Here is a 25,277-nt window from a genome sequence, read left to right on the forward strand (position 1 = left end):
GACTGACAGTTTTGACTGACTCAGCTATTTAATTAAGGGAAATGACTGGCTTGAAACTAATTATTGTTTTGTAGTATCAAAGAAAGTCAATTTTCCTACTGGTTGAAATTTGTGCTTCTTTATCTTTAAAGCAAAAGGGCAGAGATAGAGTAGCCCTTCACAGGTAGAGATCAGAATCTTGGGTGGGGAGAGTAAGGGAAGCAGTTTGAAAAAACATCTTTGATAATTATCTTTGCTTCGCTTTGTTTTCAGACATAATGTTAAATTTATTTTGAAATAAAAAAGTAACATTAAAGAAGAACATGTGAATTTTTTATTAAAAAGGAGAAAGGAAAAATGTGTGAAGGAAGAATGGAAAGAATATGATAACTGGTGAAGGTTTAGGATTCTTACAACTTCTAGAGGTGTAATCAAGGCTCAACCTATATATATATATATATATATATATATATATATATATATATATATTTTTTTTTTTTTAGTAAGCTCCATGCCCAGTGTGGAGCCCAACAATGGTGCTTGAACTCATGACCCTGAGATAAAAATCCAAGCTGAGATCAAGGGTCAGACACTTAACCCATTGAACCACAGGACGCTCCTATCCTATATATATTTTTATGGCAAAGATTGTCATTACTGTCATTGCGTCCATTTTCTTCCCCATGTCTCCTTAACTGAAAATTCCACAGATATGCCTACATTACATCTAAATATCCTACCAGAGGACCTGAATCACATGTGGGCCAGAGCTGGGATGGGAGAGTAGAACTTCTGAACATCCATTTTCGTTGTTATTGTTCCTGTGGCTTTTTCTTAGTTTGCATTTGAGGCAACATCAGCTTTTTTTAAACAGAACAATTTTAGGAGAGTGAAAAAGACATGGGAGCCCTCGTGTGTGTGTGTGTGTGTGTGTGTGTGTGTGCGCGCGCGCGTATGTGACTTTTTCATTACTTATTGACAAAAGCATACCTGGAGTTAATAATAGATACAGTTCAAACCTTAGCTCTTTTAGTAAGTCTTATTTTCAAGCTAAGTCATTGGTTTGGTTAGAATTTTGCAAATATTAAAAATTAAAATGTCAAATGGTAAATCACAGATAAAGAACATGGTAATGAATAATAGGGACAAATTGTTTAAACTCTTATGTAAAATTCGATAAGGTGTTTTACATAACTAATGAATTGACAAGGTCTTGTGAAGAAAACAGGTCCAGATGGCAAACATACGCAACGGATTTAGTCAAACAATTTTTTTGGCAAGAATAATATGAATTTTGTAATCAGTCAGGGGCCAATGAAATACAAAGATGAGTCTGGTTAATAATCTACAATTATTGGTTAAAGAGGTATATTAGTGCGAATTTCCCTCTGTTGGTCCTACCTTTTCTCTTCTATCAACCCCACAAGCCTTTGGCACAATGAAGTGGGTAACTTTTATTTCCCTACTCTTTCTCTTTAGCTCTGCTTATTCCAGGGGCGTGATTCGTCGAGAAACACGTAAGAGTTCTATTTTCCTATTGTTCAACTTCTACTTTATTTTCCTAGTGAGAGAAAATTTTAGAAAACCCTGCATCTTTAAAGAAGTGTTTTCCTTTAGCATTTATTTCTAGATGGTGATGATATTTTGTATTTGTGATCCCTCAGGAAGTTATTTTTTTTTTTAAAGATTTTATTTATTTATTTGAGAGAGACAGAGACAGAGAGAGAGAGAGAGAGAGAGCAGAGAGAGAGCACCAGCGGGGGATAGGCAGAGGGAGAGGGAGAAACAGACTCCCCGCTGAGCAGCCCGGGACCCTGAGATCATGACCCGAGCTGGTGGCAGAGGCTTGACCGACTGAGCCACCCAGGCGCCCAGGAAGTTATCTTATTAATACATTTCTAACATCCTAGGTGAAAAAAAATGGTGAGAATTGATTCAGTAGCTGTAACTTCCTTCTGCACCTGAAGGAAATTAGACAGAGTGACTTAAACTTCACAGAATATAGTTGATGTTAGAATTCATAGCTCCACATTCCCAAAGGCTATTGCACCTTGATTTATAAAAAACAAAAACCTGTGTTATTCATCTTATAAATAGAACTTGTATTTATATTTTTCATTTCAGACTGTCCTCCCAGAAGCTGTTAGTAGACACCACAAGAGCATTAGCTCTTAACCAAGTTTGAATATAAAACCAAAAGTATTTAATGATTTTAATGATTTTTCAAATAGTATCATCACTGATTGAATAACTCATCTGTTTAAATGCAGAAGAAATAGTTCATCATCATCTCAAGATTTTCTGTAGGGATCTGAGGCCAGTATTTTGGAGCAAATGAATACCTAAGTCACATGGAGAGAAACACAAAAAGTAACACCATAACTAAGTTGTTTTCTTCAGAATGTAAACAAATCTGTTTTGTTTTTTCTTTTTTCCTCTCCAGAACAGAGTGAGATTGCTCATCGGTACAACGATTTGGGAGAAGAACATTTCAGAGGCCTGTAAGTTAAAATACTGAACAGTCAAATTTAATGTTTCTAATAGTGTTGGTTATTACTCTGAAGTTCTTATAGTCCCTTGTCATCAGAGTCCAGCTTCTAGGACCATCCTATCCGATAGAATTTTCTGCATTGATGGAAATATTCTATATCAGTGCTGTTTGGTATGGTAGCCACTGGCCACATGTGGCTATTGAATACTTTAAATGTGGCAAGTGCAACTGAGGGACTGAAATTAAAGTTGCATTTAATTTTGATTTATGTAAATCTATGCAGCCAGGCTACTGGCTACCATATTGGACAGTGTAGCTCCAGAACTCTTCCATAACCTGCATGGTAAGAAAGACTTTAACATATGGTTCCTTTTGCAGCTCACTTACTAAATTCCTTTACCTAGTAAATAGGTCTGTGGTTTCTTGAGAGCATTTTAATATTTTTTAATCTAGTACAAAATGAGAAAACAGTTTAGTTTTTAAAGGTCAATCTCATGCTACGGCCTGATTAAATGAGAGGTGTGTGTGTGTGGTTTTTGTTTTTTTGTTTTAAATAGTCAAAGGGCCTATGTAATGTCCCTAGTCTTAATAATAAGATATATTTAGAATACATTTCTCTTGCCTGCTCTATGTTTGTGCATCTACTGACATGTGCACACATGTGTTTAAACATGGTGTAAATACATGTCCTCTTTGCTCAGAAAGCCACATATGCCTGGTTAGGCTTCAGATAACAGCTGATATGAATAGACTTTCTGGCTAATAGTGAGGTGTATAAAATATAGAACATATACAGACAGTTTGTTGTCCAGCGTAGCCAGCTACTTTATATTAACATTTCACCATGTTACATTTTTCTTTTTTAAAAAAGACTTTATTTATTTGTTTGAGAGAGTGAGAGAGAGTGCACAAGTGGAAGGGAGGGGTAGAGGGAGAGGGAGAAGCGGGCTTCCCGCTGAGGAAGGAGCCGGATGTGGGGCTGGATCCCAGGACGCTGAGATCATGACCTGAGCTGAAGGCAGAAGCTTAACCGACTGAGCCACCCAGACGTCCCATGTTACATTTTTCTGTGTCCTTTGTTTCAGGGTGCTGGTTGCCTTTTCTCAGTATCTCCAGCAGTCCCCATTTGAAGATCATGTAAAATTAGCGAAGGAGGTGACTGAGTTTGCAAAAGGTTGTGCTGCTGACCAGTCAGGGGCCGACTGTGGCAAATCCCTTGTAAGTACATTCTGATTTTGAGTGTTATTTCTTCTTTCTGTAAGTAGTCCTGATTATTTCAAAGGAAAAACAATCCCACTTTTGTTTCCTCAATTATGAATTCGTAAGCAACTCTTCAACAGTGAGGGTAGCCGTTATTTCTTCTATGACAGAGATGTTCTAGCTATGCCCACAGTTTTAAAGACATTTCTTTATGAAGACCACACACAACAGTAACAGTGCATTTAAATGGAAATTTGTGATTTTTAAGTCTCTTTTTAAAATTTGAGGTTTGATTTCTTTTAATTGAGGCTAACAGTGAGAGCGTGGTTTTTATCTTCCGGAGACACTCATCTGATTTCTGTGTTGATTTTGTTTCTTAGGTAAAATAATAGTACAGTTATATAGTCCTCATTTTAGGAATAGTTATATTTTTACATAGAATAAAAAATCAGGGCATTTATTCATTTTGAAGGACTTTGAAATTTTGGTATTTCCAGTAGGTGTTCAATTCAGGGAGAGGTTTATGTTTCTCTCACCACTCAAACCTGTATATACCTTTCCAGGGCAAGGCCAGGGTTTATGTATCACTGAAATCTTTCCCCCTCTTATTTCTTTCTCTCTATGTATCTCTCCCTCAAGATAGAATCGGTACTTTAACTCGATATTTTTAACAGTGTTACCGCTGTAAGTATGAATTTTAAAAAATATTTTTTGGGGGAAAATTAATAAATTCCATCTTCAGCAGTATATTTTCCCTGAAGATCCAATTACTCTCATAATAAAAGTTAATGGGGACAGGAAGAATACATTTAATGGAACGTGTTTTGAGGCAAATGTTTCTAGACTAAAAAAGATCTATATTTTAACATAATAAATAATATACAGTAAGTTGTGTTACTCCTCATTTTTGAATGGTACCTACTTAAAAGTTGGACCTTTTGGAAAGATGCAGATCAAATGAGAAACTCTCTGAATACTTTCTTCCCTAATGTGAATTCACCTGCAACTTAGAGGATTATTTTCCCTTGATTTTTTTTTAAAGATTTTTTTTCTTTCTTTACATTTTTTATTGTTATGTTAATCACCGTACATCACATCATTAGTTTTTGATGTAGTGTTGCATGATTCATTGTTTGTGCATAACACGCAGTGCTCCATGCAGAACACGCCCTCCTCAATACCCATCACCAGGCCAACCCATCACCCCACCACCCCCCAGAACCCTCAGTTTGTTTCTCAGAGTCCATGGTTCGTCTCCCCCTCCGATTTACCCCCCTTCATTCTTTCTTCCCCTCCTGCTATCTTCTTTTTTATTTTTTTCTTAACATATATCGCATTATTTATTTCAGAGGTACAGATCTGTGATTCATCAGTCTTGCACAATTCACAGCGCTCACCATAGTACATACCCTCCCCAATGCCTATCACCCAGCCACCCCATCCCTCCCACCCCACCCCCACTCCAGCAACCCTCAGTTTGTTTCCTGAGATTAAGATTTTATTTATTTATTTGACAGAGAGAGACACACAGGGAGAGAGGGAACACAAGCAGGGGGAGTGGGTGAGGGAGAAGCAGGCTTCCCGCGGAGCAGGGAGCCCGATGTGGGGCTCGATACCAGGACCCTGGGACCATGACCTGAGCCGAAGGCAGACGCATACCGACTGAGCCACCCAGGCGCTCGGATTATTTTATTTTATTTTATTTTTTTATCAGCTCTCCTAGATTATAGCGTGAGGTAGAAATAGGAGCCGTGTTCATTGCTGCCCTTGTGTTGCACCCACCCTAAGTAATCAGGTGATGGTCAGTTCTTACGAAAATCCCATGGATGGTCAAATCAAGGGAAACTCTAAACCTGAGAAAAAAGTGTATATGTACTTGAGTTCCCAACCAAGGCTTACGGATGCTTTCAATTTTTTATACTGTTCTTTGGGTACAAAGGAAATAAAATACCCCCCGGTGACCCGAAGCCTGCTCTCTCCCACCTAGCACACGCTCTTCGGAGACAGACTGTGTACCGTTGCCTCTCTTCGTGAAAAGTATGGCGACCTGGCTGACTGCTGTGAGAAACAGGAGCCTGAGAGAAATGAGTGCTTCCTGAGTCACAAAGACGATAACCCCGGCTTCCCTCCGCTGGTGACCCCGGAGCCGGATGCCATGTGCACCGCCTTTCAGGAAAATGAACAGAAGTTTCTGGGAAAGTAAGTCCTCAGATCTTTACGCTTCAAAATGAAAAATTAGGACAAAGGTCGAGACTTATTATAGCCAGTACTACAATAAAAAATATTCTCGACATTAAGGCCTAGAAGCGTTTGTTCTAATGACAGTTTTCAAAGCAGTAATATTTGATGCCGCAAAATTCTCCATGGTGAAAAGAATTGGACCCAAGATCTTTTGGAGTTCATTGAAACAGGACGTGATCTGTGTAAGAAAAACGGAGATGGGCCTGTGTTAAAATATGATGAAGATATGTATTTAGTTATTCTCAGAATTGATTTAATCTTAGTCAAAAACATTGCATCACCAAAGTTTATTTTATACCTATGTGTGTGTATATGTGTGTACATATATATAAAACATATATATGTATGTACACAATTTATATATAGAAGTTCAACCTTTCACTGACTTCTAGAATGACAAAGGCAAGGTCATCGTGTGCAAATTGAGATTAACTGGTAAATTAGATGAGAAGGTTGATTACAATGGTTCCCATACTACTGTTTGCTATAGAAAAGCGACTGCCTGTTTTTCTTTTTTGAAAATGTAGATACCTGTATGAAGTTGCCAGAAGACATCCTTACTTTTATGCCCCAGAACTCCTTTACTATGCTCAGCAATATAAACAAGTTTTTGCAGAATGCTGCCAAGCTGCTGATAAGGCTGCCTGCCTGACACCCAAGGTATTCCCCAGAAGAACAGGAGGAGCAATTCATCATCAAACCTCAGACTTTGAGCATCTTATGGCTAGATTTAGGGAATTCGTGTCTCTGATACAAAGTCCTTTACATGGTCAGAAAAAGCCTTCCTCCCTCTTCTAGGGAGTTTAGTGATGTTGGGGGAGTGGGTGGAGATAAATTATATGCAAAATTAAGAAGTCAGCAAAGTTATATTTTCTGGGATGTTAGTGGACTCTGTTCTTCCACATTTCCTGTCAGCTCCCTTTTCCTTGGCAATGTCTGCACTCCGGTTCTTAACTACCTAAGGGCTTCCACTAGGACCAGACTGATTTTGCTCCCCCTGCATAGCAAAATAATTATTTGCCAATAGTGGGCACTTGGGAATTTAGGTGTAAATTAGCTCTTTAAATTTTAATTTGGCACAGTTTCATCTGAACTTATGAAGGGGTGTTTTGTATAGAATTTTCCTTTTCTAATTTTTCCAAAAATCATTTCTTTTTGCAGATTGATGCTTTGAGGGAAAAAGTACTGGTTTCATCTGCCAAAGAAAGATTCAAGTGTGCCAGCCTCCAGAAATTCGGAGATAGAGCCTTCAAAGCATGGTATTTTAAACTGAGTTTGAATCTTTATAATGATGTAAATGGTTATGGTTCAGTTGACAAAAATGTACATTTATATGGCATTTTATGTGGTGCTTTTGCATACATCTTTCCGGTTGTTTTGAAGGTAGAAATTTAACAGTGGTGAAAATCAGAGCATCAGTGACAATTCCTCATTAATTTTTATCGTATTTTTTCTAGGTAGTCATAGAATTTAGAGGGTATCTTTTTTTGTCCTTCTAGGATGGGGATTTAAACTCCCACTTATTTAGAAAGACTAGACCTTATTCTAATGATCCACTCTTTTTATAGAGCAGTTGTCAGGGTCTTCTACTTAATTTTATTCCCCCAAACAACACCAATTATCTGGAAATGTTTGTTTTTTTATGTTCTGATAATTAAATTTAGCCATCAGGGTTAGTTCTCCTTTTCTCATAGCTCTAGCTTTGTGGTTAATCCCTTGGTTTTGTCTGGGTCTCTGTTTTTATATTACTTAGCTGGTTCTAGGAGCATCCTTGAATTTCTAAGCCAAGAAAAATCCCCTCCCCCACCCTCACTTGCTAGTCAACAATGAATCCACAGCAACAGGAGATAAAATGAAAATAATAGACATCCTGTAAACTCTCTAGAAACCATAGTTAGAGTTATCTTTGCCTGCCATCCCTACCCCCTACACCACCACCAAGATCAACTACCTAAATCAGTAAACAAAACAACCCCAACATGAAATGATATGCGGTTAAACAGGCTGTGATTGGTTTGCGGGAAGAAGAAGCTTTGATCTGATTAGGAGATGATTTGGGAAAGCATGTGGATTTTAGCCTTTTCCATGTTGTCAGAAAGCTTAGATGCTGTGCTGGATCAATGTCTTGGTTTCAGTTTATAAAAGGCTTTCATATGGATTAACTAATTTAATCCTCACATCAGTCCTGCAGTTTAGCATGCTGTTGTGACCAAGTAGAAGCTGAGGGTCAGAAAGGCTAAGTAACTTGCCTAGTGTCCCAGTGCTAATGAGTGATAAAGCCAGATCTAGAAGCCAGGTCTGGGTTCTAAACCTGATGGCTCTCCACATGTCGCCTCTTTTTGAATCTCTCTTTGATTTCCACTTTTATGAATCGCTGGTCTTCTATCCACCACACACACTCTTACAATGGCTAATTCTGCCCTAAGGAAACATTTTACCCTCAGATAACCATACGGTTCAGAACTAGCAGTAAAGTAAGGACAAATAATTTCACAAATTATATCTATATGCTATTTTGTCCTGAATTTTCGTGTTATAAGTACTATTTTCCTAATGCTTTGACATAAAATATTGCGTGTTAATCACGTTTTCATGGAGGAATTTTCTTTTTAGGTCGGTAGCTCGCATGAGCCAGAAATTCCCCAAAGCTGACTTTGCAGAAGTTACCAAGTTGGTGACAGATCTTACCAAAATCCACAAGGAATGCTGCCATGGTGACCTGCTTGAATGTGCAGATGACAGGGTAAAGAATCTGCAGTATGCTCTGTAGTAACTTACATGCTTCAGTTGGTAGGATGAATTTGCTTAGTATTATCCCCGAAGCCCACAGTGGGTTGAGATTGTATTCTATGCCCAATCTGCTTACTTCTTTCCCTGCTTTGTGGTACTTTTTTTTAACCTGGCTATCCCATTCACTAAATGAGCTGACAAACACATTCACTAATTTGTAACCCTTTCAGTCATATTGTGAGGACAAAGGCTTACACTGAAGTAGGATGGCTGCTACAGAAGGTGATTTCTAAGAAGACATTTTTGGGAGGTGGGTGGAGTTGGAGAAGGGCTTCTATCTGAAGAGATCTTGGGAAATTATGTAGTTCCCTGCCCCCTTTATATTCTCTCTCAGTTAACCATCTGTGTTAACTAGACACATATTTAGCATGATATCACTTTTCTCCAAACTTAAAAATATGACCAATACCAGCATCTTAATCTCTCAGGATACTTTCTGGAAAATTTAAGGCAAAGATTTTACATGTGTAAGTAGAGCCTGTGACTATGGTCTTGACTAATTTTTCAAAGATCTCTCACATTTTATCTAGTTATTTGGTTTCAAAATGCCTGAAAGGGCTATTTGGAAAAATAGTACTGAGTTTTAATTTAGAAACTTAAGTGCCTTGACAGTCGAAACACAAAATTAATAATAACCGAGATGGGTCCCTGTTACTGACCATTTTTTGTAATTAAGTGGAAATATTTTAGAGACTAGAGACTCATCTCTAGTCTTAGGAACATGGACTGAAAGTATTTATAGAAGTCATGTTTTATGTGTGTGGTCTTAGAATACAATAAACATGTTTTGCCAACATAATAAAGGTCTGGGAAGAAAGTGCGGTGATGTCAATTTACGTTGAAAAATTTTTATCAACTCGCTTATAGGCGGATCTGGCCAAGTATATGTGTGAAAATCAGGATTCAATCTCCACTAAAATGAAGGAATGCTGTGATAAGCCTTTGCTGGAAAAATCCCACTGCCTCACTGAGGTGGAAAGAGATGAGTTGCCCGGTGACCTGTCCCCGTTAGCTGCTGACTTTGTTGAAGATAAGGAGGTTTGCAAAAACTATCAGGAGGCAAAAGATGTGTTCCTGGGCACGTAAGTGGATAAGGAATAATCCTTCCATAGCTTTTATATGACCTCAGGATTCAGGAAGATAAACTAGGCTTTCCTTTGACACTGCTACAATTTCCATGTGGTTTACATGCTTCTTTATCCTTCTCTCTCCTAGCTTTTAAATTTTGGGGGAAAAATTAATTAGTTAAAAAATTATTATAAACTAATACATGCTTATGGCAAAAACTCAATCAGTAGAGAAGAGAATAGAGAAGGGAAGAGAAGAGATAAAAGTTTTATCTTTATTCCTACCACATTCATTTTCTCCTTAGGGATATTTCTGGAAATACCTCTAGGAACATTTTGTGTATACATAAATTATAGACATATTATTCATTCACTTATTCATTCAAAGAATGAACTTACTACAATAGATATGTGTGAATATATGTAATACATCTTTATATCTCTGTATTTCTGAATCTATTTACCTGCCATTTATCTATCTATATAAGGAAGTATAAGAGGAAGTATGCAGTCTGCTACCAGGTGCTTCATATTTGGTTGAGCAGACCAGGAGTACAGTAGCATGGCAGGGCAGCATGAAATTAAGTGACAAAATAAGTGATTATATATAGTCAGTAAGTGTGGTGATAAACTTTGCATTTTTATTGTTGGATTATAATAGTGTAATGTGCCCTAATATATTTTACATAATTGTGTACCCTTCAAGATTTCACTCCTACAAAGAGGAGAAAGAACAATTCAGGAATTCATCTCTATTTATCTATCAGAACCCTTTTGAGGTATAGTCCAAATTATAAAAAAATATACATAATAATAACAGGTGTCACTCATCAAACATTTAATACATGCCAGACAGCGTGTGCTTGGCATAGATTACGTCATGTATTTCCCACAAACCACCTTATGAGATAGGTACTGTTATTATTCACGTTCTACAGAGAAGGCAACTAAGGCTGTGATGGTTCTAATAAGTTGCTTAAGGTGATATAGTAAACTGAGTGGCAAAGTGAGGATTTGAATGCAGGTAGCTTTAATTCTGAACTGCATCCCTTTAGCCATTAATCTTCCCTGCATGGGGTCTAGTCAAATTCAGACCTGTGGGAGATGAGTTAGTCTTGAGGTGAGTTATGTGATCTTTCTTGCTCATTTACCCAACGAAATCTATTTTATTTTCATCTGAATTAGGTTTTTGTATGAATACTCAAGAAGGCATCCTGAGTACGCGATCTCTTTGCTGTTGAGACTTGCCAAGGAATATGAAGCCACTCTGGAGAAGTGTTGTGCCACCGATGATCCTCCTAGTTGCTATGGCAAAGTGGTAGGTTTCTTAAAGGGAAACAGTGTAGCACTCTGGCAGATGATCCTTTTTTTAAAAAATTTTATTTTATTATGTTATGTTAGTCACCATACATTACATCATTAATTTTTATGTAGTGATCCACGATTCATTGTTTTCGTATAACACCCAGTGCTCCATGCAGTATGTGCCCTCTTTAATACCCATCACAGGGCTATCCCATCCCCCAATGCCCTCCCCTCTAAAACCCTCAGTTTTAATAATGAGAAAGAAAAGTAACCCAAGAATGTGAATTGCTACATAGTGCAATTTAGATCTTTTCTTGACATGGTTTCAATCCTGTACTCTTAAACCTTACAGGAAAAAATAGCTTTAGATGGAATGGTTAGTAAGACCTAAAAGAGTCTAGAAAGGAAAGATCTGAAGGGAGCAATCTCTAATTTCACAAAATCTTGACCATGCCTTTTCTCTTTTTTACACTCCTGAGGACAAAATAAGACAAATTGAAATGTTAGTTAAGAGACTTAACTTAGATATAAAGTTAACCAGATTCCAAGATTTATCAAATATCAAGAATTAGCATCTTAAGGAAGATTGTGAAATCTATTCATTTAGAATATTTTCAAATTTCTGGGAAAAAGTGTAGGAATTGCTTTATAAGTCATTAAGGAGAGGAAACCTTGAGGATTTTTGCCATATTTAGCTATGCTTTAAGAGGATTTTAACATGTTTAAGATATTTAGCACTCCTGGCATATATAGTGGTTTCCAAACTTCAGAATCACAGGAAAGTCATTCTTTCCTCTCTCAAGAACCTACTATATGTCAGGCACCAGACTAGAGCCGTTGACCAAGGTAAAATCTATTATCTCAGGGAGCTCAGAATCCAACTGGAGAGAGGGCTTAATAATAATGATATAATCATAGTCATCATTTATTAAGCTTTTATTAACTGCCAGGCACTGTTTTAATTTCATTAGCTCAGGTGGTTTGTAGAACAATTTTTGAGGTGAGTACCATCTTTATCCCCATTTTCTTTCTTTCTTTTTCTTTTCTCCCTTCTTTTTTGTTAATCCCCATTTTAGCAGTGATGGTTCTGCAGCTTGGAGATAGGAGGTATAATTGCACAATTAGAAAATGAGTCGGATGGCCCGGCTCGAACACCAGCAGTCGCACTCCAGAGTCTGAGTAGTCTTAATCTCTTATACTATACACCCTTGCCAAATAAAATAAACAGTTTGGACATATTATGATAGATATGGCATCAAAGACCTAATTACAAGACTTTGGGCAGAAAGGAGGGAGGATCTCATTCTAGCTAGAGTGGTGAAAAAGAACCTGCTTGTGGTCCTTGGGTGGAATTCTGTCAACACAATTCTTTTATCTTTCAGCTTGATGAATTTAAACCTCTTGTGGAAGAGCCTCAGAATTTAGTCAAAACAAACTGTGAACTTTTTGAAACACTTGGAGAGTATGGCTTCCAAAATGCGTAAGTATTTTTGTTTATCAGCTGATTTTTTTCTTGATCAATTTGTAATTATTTAAGACAATATATATACCACCTATCATAGAAATTTTAATCATGAAAATACAGTATATACTTCTAATCTCTCTCCATCAAGAAAGACTAGAGAGGGAGAAATAAAATGGTTAATGGGTTGGAGAGGCCTATATTTGAGTGCAGGTTAAAAAATTGGCCTCTTGAGATCAGAAAGGAAAATAGCAAATCGTGGAATGTAGGAACTGAGGATGCCCCTTGAAGGTTAAGGAATAGTTTGTGGGCAAACAAAATGCAACAATGCTTTAAAAAGGAGGAAATGGTAGGCTTTGAATAATAGTAGCTCAAGAAGGAATATATAAGCTGACAGACTAATGTCCTGATCCACATAGAGTCTTATCTATGGAAAGAAAGATAAGAGACACATCACTCAGTAGATATTTATTGTTTGGTTTAAATATGTTATCACTCTTCTAACTATGGGTGCTAGGGATGACAATAGTGAACCAGATATCGTCTCTTCCCTTGAGTAAATTGTAGTCACACATGACTTTCGGTGGTGATTGGAATTCTTAGTTTGTGATTATTACGTGCTAGATACCATGCCAGGTTGATTGCATACTTTATTTTAATTTAATACTTGCACCATCCCTATGAGTCAGATATACTTATTCCTGTTTTATAGATGAAAAAACTTATACATACCTTTCAAATTTAGCATGGTGTTGATATATATTAAGACCTCAGTAGGTTTTGTGGAAAGAAAGAAGCAATACATAAATATATTAATGTCACTGAATTATAATAAGTCACTTTCCTAAGATGATACAGCACAGGTGGAAACAAAGATAAGCTTAACTAGTTACTCAGGACAAGGTCTTCCCCCATACCATTCAACCAACCTGGAGACAAAGGTAATTTTATGGATGGAAAGTCATTTTAGTTAATTTTGCCTAAGTGTTCTCTGCTTGACCTACTATGTTAGAGAAAGACAGTTTCTTGCCTGGCTGAAAACACATGAACTATTTTGTTACAGGCTCTTAGTTCGTTACACCAAAAAAGTACCCCAGGTGTCAACTCCAACTCTCGTGGAGGTCTCAAGAAAACTAGGAAAAGTGGGCACCAGGTGTTGTAAGAAACCTGAATCGGAAAGAATGCCCTGTGCTGAAGACTATGTGAGTCATTTAAGTATAATAAGTGAATAATGATGAATTTTTGCCTTTAGATAAGGACAAAGCTAACTTTCAGAAACAGGGGTGAACTAACATGTATGTGCATGCACATGTGTGTGTGTATTTGGTAGTGGCAGCCAGGACTTGGTCACCTATATTATCTTGAATGAGGATTTGTATAAGATCCCCAAAATAATAAATTGACAAAAATTCCATGAGTTTTCAGTGTTTCATCCTGGCATTTAAAAAACTTTCATATTCTTTGAGGTCTTTTAAAAATATGTGTCCATATAAGACTGTTTCATTCCCACTCCAATACATATCTCAGGACTCACGTCAAATTATTTCAATCAATTATTTTCTCAAGGGAACTATTATTAAAATGTAGACATAAAGAGAAAATACTTTAAAAAGTCCCTCATTATCCGTAGTTCTAAAGTGAAGCAAATAACTTCCTCAAATCAACCTTGGATTCAATATTGCTAGTTAAAATATAACACGTCTTTTGGTCCATTGGAAAGTAGGAGTTCATGGAAAACTTTTATTATGCTTCTTTTGAGTGTCTGCTCTCCCACCTGTCCCTTAGCTGTCCGTGGTCCTGAACCGGTTGTGCGTGTTGCACGAGAAGACCCCAGTGAGCGAGAGAGTCACCAAATGCTGCACAGAATCCTTGGTGAACAGACGACCATGCTTTTCTGCCCTGGATGTTGATGAGGCATACGTTCCCAAAGAGTTTAATGCTGAAACATTCACCTTCCATGCAGACTTATGCACACTTCCTGAGGCTGAGAAACAAATCAAGAAACAATCGTGAGTACTATTTCATTACTGTAAGCTTTAGAGTCTTGAGAGTGAGAATTGTAAGTTGAAATGAGTAACTTTTTCTGAAGTAGTGATTATATTCTTTAGAAAATAGTATTTAAGTATGAAGTACTGGTGTTAGTAAGCTGATAAAAATGTCAAGAATAAAATGGATAACTTTTTGTTTTCTTAGCAAAAAACCTCTATATTATAATATTGCCTACAAATCATTCAGAATAATCTTGAGGATAAAAGCTATAGTAGAATAATGTCTTAAGATAAGTCCAGTAGAAAAAGATGAAGAATTAACTGATGCATTTGTGCAAATAGCAAATTAGTTAGTAGAAATCATAGGAGAATTTATTTCTAGGCATGAATGGTTATTTTTAAGTTTGTTCTGTGGCAACCCACAGGCAAGGCAAATCCTCAACATATAACTTTTGAGAATGGAACTTGGGTGAAAAACATCTAGAAAAATGAGTTCTGAGGCTTGACACCCTATTGCTGTCACAGGGGTTAGGAATGCATGAAATTTAGCACCATAAAGTTGTTATCATCTCAGGGATTTTAATCATAGCCATAGACTTGTGAGTAATATTGCAAAACCCCCTCTCCCTCTAGCACTATTATCTCTGTGAATGTCAATGAAAGAAAACCACCAGCTCCCATAAATTTGGATAGTTTTATTACCTATGGCCTCCCCAGTATTAACTGAATGGGGTAAATTTCACAGACCAAATATAAAGACTCTCAGGTTAGAAATTTTTTAATGGAGTCCAACAAGATAATCAAGCTTTTAAGGATCAGTTTTAGCTCTTAAATGACTAAAAATTCAATTCAATGTGGTATAACTCTTTTTTTCTTTTTAATATGGCATAATTTCTAAAATCTGAATAATGTACAAATACAATGACGTCCTTTCCAGAGACTTACTGAAAAGAGATCTATTGATTTATTGAGACTTATTGGTACTAGAGATGTTGAGCAATTTACATTGATTATCTCCTTTGATCCTTCCACCAACCCTATGAAGGTGACCTTTATTCTCCTCATTATGAAGATGAGAATATTAAAGCTTTTAGTGGTAAGCCTGGGCCTCAAGTTCTGAGTCGCCTGGCCAAGACTCATAATCTTCAACAATACTACTACTGTCTTTACCATTTCCACTTCTCTTTTTCATTTTTTTAAAAAGATTGCAGTGTAGTTGACACGCAATGTTAAATTAGTTTCAGGTGTACAACATAGTGGTGTGACAAGTCTATACCTTATGCTGTGCTCACCACAAGTGTAGCTGCCATCCATCAGCGTACAATGGGATTACAGTACCACTGTATGGTACTATGCTGTGTCTTTTAATCCAGAGGTTTACTCATTCCATTACTTTCTTTACGTAAATAAACTTTTTTTCTGACTTTTGTTGTCATTGTTTTGTTTTCATTCAAATGCAGTGCACTTGCTGAGCTGGTGAAACACAAGCCCAAAGCAACTGAGGAACAACTGAAAACTGTTATAGGGGATTTCGGAGCCTTTGTAGAGAAGTGCTGTGCAGCTGAAGACAAAGAGGCCTGCTTTGCTGAGGAGGTACTGGAGCCTCTTCATTGCAATATGGCTAATTTCCTTTCTTGCCGCATTTGATCGGACCAGGGCTTAGGGGTTTATATATCTGAAGGACACTCTGTACATTCCAGACCAGAATCTTTTTCCACATACAAAATTATCTGACGAAATTACTTAAATAGCTCTCTCTCTCTCTCTTTTTTTTTTTATCTCCTGCTGCACTGGAGTATATTAGTAAATCTTCATAGTATTTGCTCTGTTTCCAAAGTTGTGATGTTTATGAATATAGATGGAAATATTTGTAAGGCTCAAGTCTTTGAGCCAAACATTAATTTATTGAAACGTGTTCTTGAAAAATGCTGGTTTGTGATTTGGTTGAATCCGAGTTTGATTTTATAGGTTAATGAGGGAAGTTTATATTTAAATGTCTGAATCATTTATTATTCCCTCTATGACTTGAGGGTAATGTTTTTATTCCTTTGGGAACAATGGGTGTCAGTAAGCTTCCTTGTAGAGATTCTAGTACTAAACTGGAATTAAAGAATGTGATTCATGTAAAATTAGTTTGTAATTACAAATGGCTGTATAAGTATCAACTTTTTATCCTAATAGTAATGCTAATATTTTCCCCAAATCTGTCATCTCTCGGTATTCAGGGTCCAAAACTTGTTGCCACAGCTCAAGCTGCCTTAGCCTAAAAGAACACCATCAGAAGCATCTCAGGTAACTATACTTTGGATTTTTGTTTTAAAAAAGTAATTATAATAGTTACTATTAAAATAGCAAAGGTTGACCAATCATTTACCAAGAGCCATATAGACCAGTGCCAATCACTGTTCTAAGAACTTTATATGTATTAACTTATTTAATTCTCAAAATAGTTGCCTAAGTTGAGTGTCATTATTTTTCCCATTTTTCAGATGAGAGCATGAAGGCACAGATAGAAATGAGTTCCATAATTTACCCAAGGACCACCCAGCTCGTGAGGGGTGGAGCCACAATTTAAAATTCAAACCAAAGCTTGAGAGTTAACCAGTGTCCTGTTCTGACCTAACGTGACACAGTAGACAGAATCATTCAACTGAGCAATGGCTTAACAGTGAGGTTTCTAGGTATTAGGCTGGACCATACGAAAGTACATTTTTTAAGGTAAAAAACGGTTGAATAGCAATGATTTCACACGGTTCAATCCAACAGCCCAGTAACAAATTAATTTCATTGGAGAGTATGACAGATCTGCCTTATGTGAACTTGCACTTTATAGTGAATAACTTGCTCCTGAGGCCCACTTTAAAATTTAAATATTTGAACATAAACATGTTTCACCCATTTTGGTTGTAATATTTTGTGGGAAATTAAAAAAGATAGTATCAATTCTCTTTTTTAAAACAAATTGTCCGACTATTTTCTAGCATGAATTATTTTCATATTTTCCGAACTATGAGGTCTGTTCCCACTATGAAGTTTTCACTTACTCTTTGCCCACCTGATAATACCTACAAATTGTGCATTCAAGTGAGGAAGCAACTTCGTATCTCCTGTAAATTTGATCTTTTCAAAATGTGATTTGTTTTCATCCTAAATGGCAAGATTTTCTTCTGAAAGGTCTAAATTTGAGAGACACTTGTTGTATTGGTAATTAATTTAGGTAAGAAGTAGGTGTTAGGCAAGTGACTCTGAGGAGTGATGATGAAAAGCTTGGGACTTTGAAGTCTGAGGAGCTGATGACATCAGTGACAAAGAGAGGACTTGACAATATTATTGATGTGTCCTCTCCCCCAGCCCAACAGAAGAATTCAGAGTCCAGGACAGGCTGAATGATTTTCTTTGGTGGAAATTGCAGGAAGACAATCTAAGCAATTCAACATTCATTTGAATAGATTTCAAAAACTCATACCATTTTACAAACAGTACTTATATTTGTCTTTTTGTCTTTCAGCCTGCCCTGAGAATAAGAGAAAGAAAGAGAAATGAAGACCTAGAACTTATTCATCTGTTTTTCTTTTCTGTTGGTATAAAACCAACCCTCTGTCTAAAGAACACAAATTTCTTTAAACATTTTGCTCTTTTCTCTGTGCTGTAATTAATAAAAAATGAAAAGAATCTAATATTATTGTCCAGGACTGTTATTTTTCACAGATGTATTGCCATCCTGGAAATTTTGTAGGTTCTGTGAATGTCCCACTGTTCTCTCTTTTTCCACTTCTCTCTAGTTCTTTAGGGGCTAGTTGATTAAAAGAAACATTAATGATCTTCTGAGTTATGGATCATAAACATGCAAAGGAATATTTTAACATTATCATAATTCTGATAAAAGAATGAAAACAGGTATAGGCTTTTCCTTGCTAAGGACTAAGAAATGTGAGGGACAAAGAGGGTAGAGATGATTGTAAGGATGGTTAATTGAACTGGAAAAAAAAAACTGAGCCTCAAAAAAATGTAAGGCAGTTTAGGATGGCAATACATGAACAGTGTAAGAAGCTTAACCAGGTTGGAGAAGCCTTGTTGGAGGAGGGAATCAGGAGATCTGGATGAAGGTACAATAGAGAGTGAGCAAGATACAGAGGACTGAGGGAGCTCAAGAGTTAGCACGTAAAGTGTTCTTGTAAGAACTGAGATGTTACACTCAAAACTGAGCCTCTTGTCCCTGTTCCCAGAGGTAACCACTGATATCAGACAATTATGTATGAATTTACATACCTAAAGTCATTTATAGCCTTATTAATTTGTGTACTTTAGAAATTTTTATAGAATTGGTTTCATATGTACCTGCCATTGACAACCTGCTTATTTTCCCCTAATAATGATGCTTTATAGTTTCATTTTAGGTATGATGCTTGCAAAAGATTTTGGTACCGAGTTAAAAAAGTCTCCTTCCATTTTTGGAATGTTGCATCCCCCAGGCCCCCAACCCCCTAACCCTACCCATTCCCACCCGCCACCCACTTTAACCTCTCATCGCTGACTATATCAAATACTTTTCCACTTTGGATGCAATCATCACAAAGGTGGGAGGGATTCTGGAAGGGGAGAAGTGGAGATGGTAGGCACTGGCTCATCAAAGACCCTGGAGACAGATCTAGAAAATTTTGAGTAAGATGTTTTCACAGAACTGGACCCACACAGGACCAGGTCTGGGTGCCCTGTCTGGATGGCATTGTCACTCAGCCAGCAAAGGGGGACTTAAAACTTTTGGAGAAAGATGCTCCAAAACATAGAACTCTCAGAGTTCAGCTTCCCTGCTTCCTGAGGGGTCAGATTCCCCTGGGGAGCTCAGACATTTGAGTCTGAGTGGTCTAGGAGCCCAAGGCCTGCTCTACATCTGGCAGGGCAGCCTGGCAAGCACATTATTCTGGCTGGGTGGCTGTTGCAGTATGCCTTTGCTGCACAGTGCAGAAATTTGGGCCACCAGAATGGCGCAGACACACTAATGAGTGAGTGTGTGTGTGTGTGTGTGTGTGTGTGTGAGAGAGAGAGAGAGAGAGAGAGAGAGAGAAATGCTCTTCTCTTCCTTTCATATGAAGGAGCACATGATATTCATATGATTTATTGCCAGGGATGTTAGGATTGAGCACTGGTTAAGGTAGTGTTTGCCAGGTTTTTCCACTCTAAAGTTACCATTTTTCCCAAATCTAGCTTACATTCAAACTGAGGGAGGGAGAAGATGAAGTTCCGCGAAGGGGGAGTGTTGACATATATTATTTAGAATCCTTCTGTAGGAAAGATTTGTCACATCACTCCATTTATTTATTTATTTATTTATTTATTTATTTATTTATTTATCTATTCATTCATTCATTCATTCACTTTATATTAGTATGAATTCATGTATATTTACTTTGTACTTTGGGTTATAATTCAATGCTACATAATGTATTTTTTTGCTCAAATTATTTCAGCTTTGGCCTTTGTGAGTGCTTTTAGTTTGGCTTCTGTGTCCCTCTGACCTGCCCCCCATATTTTGTTTCTTGAGCACTTCTTTACTTTCTGGCACTTTGAGATGATCCAAGCTCATCTTGTTCTTTTCCCTTCCCCAGACCTGGAAACAGCCATTTCTTCAAGGAGCTCTGGTTCTATTGAATAGATAATGGTATTTAAACAATAATCTGAGCACTGTTGTACTTGTTAATGAGGTCTCACTGCTTCTAGACTCTTTCAGGGAAGAGAGCTAAGAAATGTGGGTTTGTGTATTAACCCATGTACACACACATACCTGTAATTATTCTGTATCATCTATCTATCTATCTATCTATCTATCTATCTATCTATCTATCTACCTAGAGTTCATACTGATGTCTCTGACTATTCCCAGAACACAAAGTTCATCCAACCTTTCCCTTTTTTTTAAGATTTTATTTATTTATTTGACAGAGAGAGACACAGCGAGAGAGGGAACACAAGCAGGGGGAGCTGGAGAGGGAGAAGCAGGCTTCCTGATGAGCAGGGAGCCCGATGTGGGACTCGATCCCAGGACTGGGATCATGACCTGAGCCGAAGGCAGACGCTTAATGACTGAGACATCCAGGCATCCCTCAAGACTTCCTTTCTTGCATATTTATTACTTCCCTTTTTGATAGTGAGAAACTTGGCTCCCATTACCTACCATGCATGTACTTATTTATTCAACCCCAGAATACAAAATTATTGACCCATACCTCCATATAAAACAAATTTACCAACTAGAGTACAGTGTCTATATGTCTTATAATTTCCAGTCAAAACCCTATTTTTCAAAGTCACTTAGTTCCATTTTTCTCCTACCTTCTTCAGTGAGGTTGTGACTGGCGAGTTTTGGGTGACTCACTCACTCACACTGGACACAAGATGAATATAGGGTCTGGGAGGTTGACTGATTTTTGGCTTGAGCTGCATGCATGGGCTTATCCAGCAGATTTTTCCTGTATGTGTTCCAATAGGATAGCCTCTGTCTACTATACGCAAAGGTGGTAGGTGGTGACAGGAGTCCTTTATGTACTCCCTTCCCCTGGCACCCAGGATAGTCACTCCAGTCCCTCCACAAACTCCACATCAAGTGTCATGTAGTCTTCAGGAGTGGACATGTCTATTTCTTCCAAGGGCTTTGGAGACAATTGTTCTGCAATGCCACTGGGCCTTTCCAGTTGATGTCTTCTCTTGCCTCTGTCAGTTTGGTTATATCATGCTCCCCTGCCAAATATCTTAAACTCTGCCAAATATCCTTTATAGGAATGGAATCACTCTTCTTGCTTCACCACAGGGCCCTCACCTATCATCCCTGTTTGTGGCTGTGTGTGGAAACCAGGAGTGCAGTTAACATTGAAAGAGATTGCATTCTAGAAATGCAGTGATTATGATCTAAGAGTTCAGTAGAAAATATGGGTGGAAGATGGGCTGATCTATGTTTATGCTAAGACAGTCATAATGATAAGTTTAAGGTGACCAGAGACTTGCATTTGTGGTTATCATCAATGAAGCACAATGATAACATTCAAGAGAATCACTGGAAGCCAGAATTCATGGTGACATGATGAATAATGCATCATTGTGAATAATGATGTAACCAATACTACATTAAATAGATGATAGTTGAGAACTACAGAGACAAGGAGGGAGATTTATTTGTTCCAATACAAATAGGCTCTAAGGGGCCATCACAATATGAATAATAACAGCACTGCCACCTTTTTCTTGAGATGGCAGATAGAAAATTAGCCAGGAAGGAGATGAATTTGAATAAAGAAGATAAACCAACGAAAAGATGGTATCTGGACCTGAACAGGAAGATATGCTCTCTGGACATTAGGAAGAATCTTCTTGTGCACTGACTGGACAATAAACAAGCATGTAAGTATCACTTTTCTCTCTATTCACTATTTTACATCTTAAGTAATAAATTAATATAATCACATGGGCTCATGCTGGTGTTGCATAAGTCCAGAAGACATCATTAATATGGACTAAGATGTGAAGAGTGCCACCTGGAGTTGAACAGCATGGGTCCAGTTATTTTTATCACTATTTTTAACATTATAGGGATTTGGTTTCCAAAAGGGTGGTTGACAGCGTGATGAGCACTGTTTTATACCGGATGTGTGGGCTAGGTGGACATTACACATGGAATCACACAGTTTTCACCCTTGCTTCTCACCTGACAACTCTCTTTGCTCCTCTTCAGGCACCTTATAAAGTGATTATCGTTCCCATCTCTTTTTTCACCTTCCATTCAAGATTCTAAGCAGTTTGAACTTCATGCTATTCCTTAACACGCCATGCTTTTTTATGGATGCTTTTTCCTTCTACCTGGGATGTCTTTCTCTCTCTTCTTTATCTGCTTAAACTCAAAGGTCACCTTCTTTGAGGAAATTTCCCTGCATTAAGTTAGTCACTTCCTTCCCTGATGTCCCTTCATTTTTTGAACTTGAATTATTATAGCATTCATCCTTTATTATAATTATGGTAGATTTTATATATTTTTAATAATATCTTTTATTTAAAACAGTATACTACTTTAAACATGTAAAATCTGAGACCTAGACTTGGAATTTGAACACACCTGGTGCTGACTCTTGAGAGCAAGCCCATTTAATGGTATCAGTTCACTTCTGTATCTCTCTTCAACTAGATAGTGTTTCTCACCAGAAGGGACATGAATTGGAAGTTCATGTGTCTCTCTTGGCACTTAACATAACCTGGTACATAATGCATATTCAATAAAAATTAGAGGAATAAATTGATTTATGCTAAGGGCTATAAATATTCTAAACTACAAATTATGGAATTCTGGCTTACAATAATTTCTCGAACTTCCAAAACAGTAGATACAGTAAAATGAATTTTATGCGAATTTGAATCATGCAAGTTTGTGCTTTAAGATAATAATAATGATACATTTTACTTAAAAATGTGAAATAAGGGGCACCTGGATGGTTCAGTTGGTTAAGCAGCTGCCTTCAGCTCAGGTCATGATCCCAGGGTCCTGGGATCGAGCCCCGCATCAGGCTCCCTGCTCAGTGGGGAGCGTGTTTCTCCCTCTCCCTCTGCCTGCCGCTCTGCCTACTTGTGCTCTCTCTCTCTCTCTCTCTGTCTCTCTGTCAAATAAATAAAATCTTTAAAAAAATGTGAAATAATGAAGATTACCCCAAATTATGATACCTCAAGAACTGAAAGTTCTAGTAATGTCCCATATGATGGTGTCAGTTTTGCATCAGCTCAATTGATCTAAAATTATCCAAATTATCTCTCAGGTGAGTAACTGAAAAATAAGTACATGAATACTTGTATGACACCAAAGAAAGTGCTTTAGCATTTTGAGATATGTCTTTTGGGAAAAGTAGAATATCTTTTCTGACTAATAAATTTGTTTTTGTTTATAAAATGTTACATATGATGGTTGACCTATAGATAGATGCGTTTCGTCCACTTAATTCATGTGAACCTCGTGTAATTTCTTTAGCACTGGACTATTAGCAGTTACCAGGACAACATCTGAAAAATACCTCATGTAAATGAACAGATTCTTTTTCCATATTTACCTTTTGTCTACACTCAGGTCTTACTCAGTTCTGTCTGCATATTTCTTCCTTTATTCACTTAGTCAATTGATACCTGCACCCTAAGGGCTCGTTCCTTAAAGACCTTGTCTTAAGAATCTCAAGGGAGGAATTGAATTAAATACAGTGTCACTGGAAACTAAGGAGCATTATCCCTGGGGGTGTAGTAAGTGGCAGAGAGGGGAAGTCCATCCTGTTTGGGTGGATGAAGGCTCTTACCCACTTCTGGCAAAGTAATTAGTTTGGTGATGTGAGGGGCCACACAGCCGTGTATCAGGAGTCACAAGCCCTTCCAGTGATGGAAGGAGACATCAACAAGGCAGAAGAACACTCTGAAGTCTCAGATATGACTAACCCATGCCTTTGGGCTTGGCCTTTGGGCACAAGAGTAGAGGCTATGAGGGAGTAGCATGCAGAGTTAGCTCCAGTGGCTATCAAGCAGAATATGTGCCAAAATTAAGATGACTCTGCATTACTGGAAAGACGATCCCTTGATTTCTGTTTTTTAAAATTGCAATAAGAAAAAAATGTAGATCACCACCAAAAATACCCAGATATTGGATCCACTGCTTCCTTTTAATGCTGAGGGATTAGCTCTTCTATATTCTGAACAGTCTTGGATAAGAGAGCTGACTTCTCTAACTTTGTGATGGGGTGGACTACAGAGTCATTGCCTGAGACAAAACTGACTCAATGCAAGGATGATTGTGAGATATTGAGGAGGAAATGGGAGGTCTGCTCTGGTCTGTTTTATTACCTTTCTCATGACAGAAATTGCGGGGCCACAATGCAATCCGCTCACAAACTCCTTATCTCCTCCACAATACTGGAAACACGTATGTTCTCATTCTTTTTTAGGAACATCAAAATCAAGCAACATTGCCTTAAATAAAGAGGACTTGTTTAGAAATACAAAGTCTATGTTCTGGGAAGCAGTGTGATTTGCTTAAGAACAATAGATAATAATTCTAGGTTTTTTATTCCATATATTTTCTATGAGAAGAATGTATATTTACAGGTGTGTGTGTGTGTGTGTGTGTGTGTTAGTCTGCTCAGGCTGCCACACAAAATACCATAGCCTGGGTGGCTTAAACTGAAATTTATTTTCCTGTAGTTTTGGAAAGTCCAAGATTCAGTTTCCAGTGGGTGCTCACTTCCTGGCTTGCAGATGGCTGTCTTCTTGCAATGTCCTCACATGGCAGGAGAGAGAGAGAGAGCTCTCTTGTGTCTATTCTTATAAGTACACTCACCCCATGATGAATATCCTACCCTCATTACCTTGTCTAAACCTAATTACCTCTCCATCTCCAAATATCATCACATTGGGGTATAGGGCTTCAACATATGAATTTTGAGAGGACACAAACATTCAGTCCATAACAGTTATATGAAATCTCTGGATCATGTAGATGATTTTTCTACATTTCCTATGACAATGAGCCATTTCTCAACCTTGCTATGGAAAGGAAGTATCTAACAATTACCCTGATGATGGCAGAAGGCCGAAGACTCCCTTTGCTATTACTCATAATGTACCATGGCTATAGCAGCTGGGAAGAGAGGGGCCACAAGTCTTTCTTCATCAGAGAAAGTATATGCCATTGCCAGAAAGTACATAGAAAGTGCTTTTTCTGTACAAGTTATTGTGCTGGGACT

At 37.6% G+C, this 25,277-nt stretch overlaps 1 protein-coding gene across 1 annotated transcript; it reads left to right on the plus strand.

The window, feature by feature from the left end:
- The first annotated feature begins 1,343 nt into the window (after positions 1-1,343).
- Positions 1,344-18,200, plus strand: ALB (albumin). Its single transcript, XM_027599171.1, has 15 exons — positions 1,344-1,496; positions 2,423-2,480; positions 3,556-3,688; positions 5,658-5,869; positions 6,439-6,571; positions 7,073-7,170; positions 8,525-8,654; positions 9,569-9,783; positions 10,954-11,086; positions 12,456-12,553; positions 13,599-13,737; positions 14,321-14,544; positions 15,984-16,116; positions 16,749-16,815; positions 18,032-18,200. The coding sequence occupies exons 1-14, from the start codon at positions 1,418-1,420 to the stop codon at positions 16,788-16,790; spliced, it is 1,827 nt and encodes a 608-aa protein (XP_027454972.1). The 5' UTR covers positions 1,344-1,417; the 3' UTR covers positions 16,791-16,815; positions 18,032-18,200.
- The last annotated feature ends 7,077 nt before the right edge of the window (positions 18,201-25,277 follow it).

The sequence above is a fragment of the Zalophus californianus genome, chromosome 2, assembly GCF_009762305.2.
Source record: "Zalophus californianus isolate mZalCal1 chromosome 2, mZalCal1.pri.v2, whole genome shotgun sequence".
NCBI classification, from domain to species: domain Eukaryota; kingdom Metazoa; phylum Chordata; class Mammalia; order Carnivora; family Otariidae; genus Zalophus; species Zalophus californianus.

Bases quoted from the DNA above. Each gene is read 5' to 3' on its own strand.
- ALB (XM_027599171.1), top strand. From the start codon at position 1,418: ATGAAGTGGGTAACTTTTATTTCCCTACTCTTTCTCTTTAGCTCTGCT. The intron at 7,171-8,524 runs GTATTTTAAACT...TTTTCTTTTTAG, and splicing joins GATAGAGCCTTCAAAGCATG to GTCGGTAGCTCGCATGAGCC. The intron at 16,117-16,748 runs GTACTGGAGCCT...CTCGGTATTCAG, and splicing joins AGGCCTGCTTTGCTGAGGAG to GGTCCAAAACTTGTTGCCAC.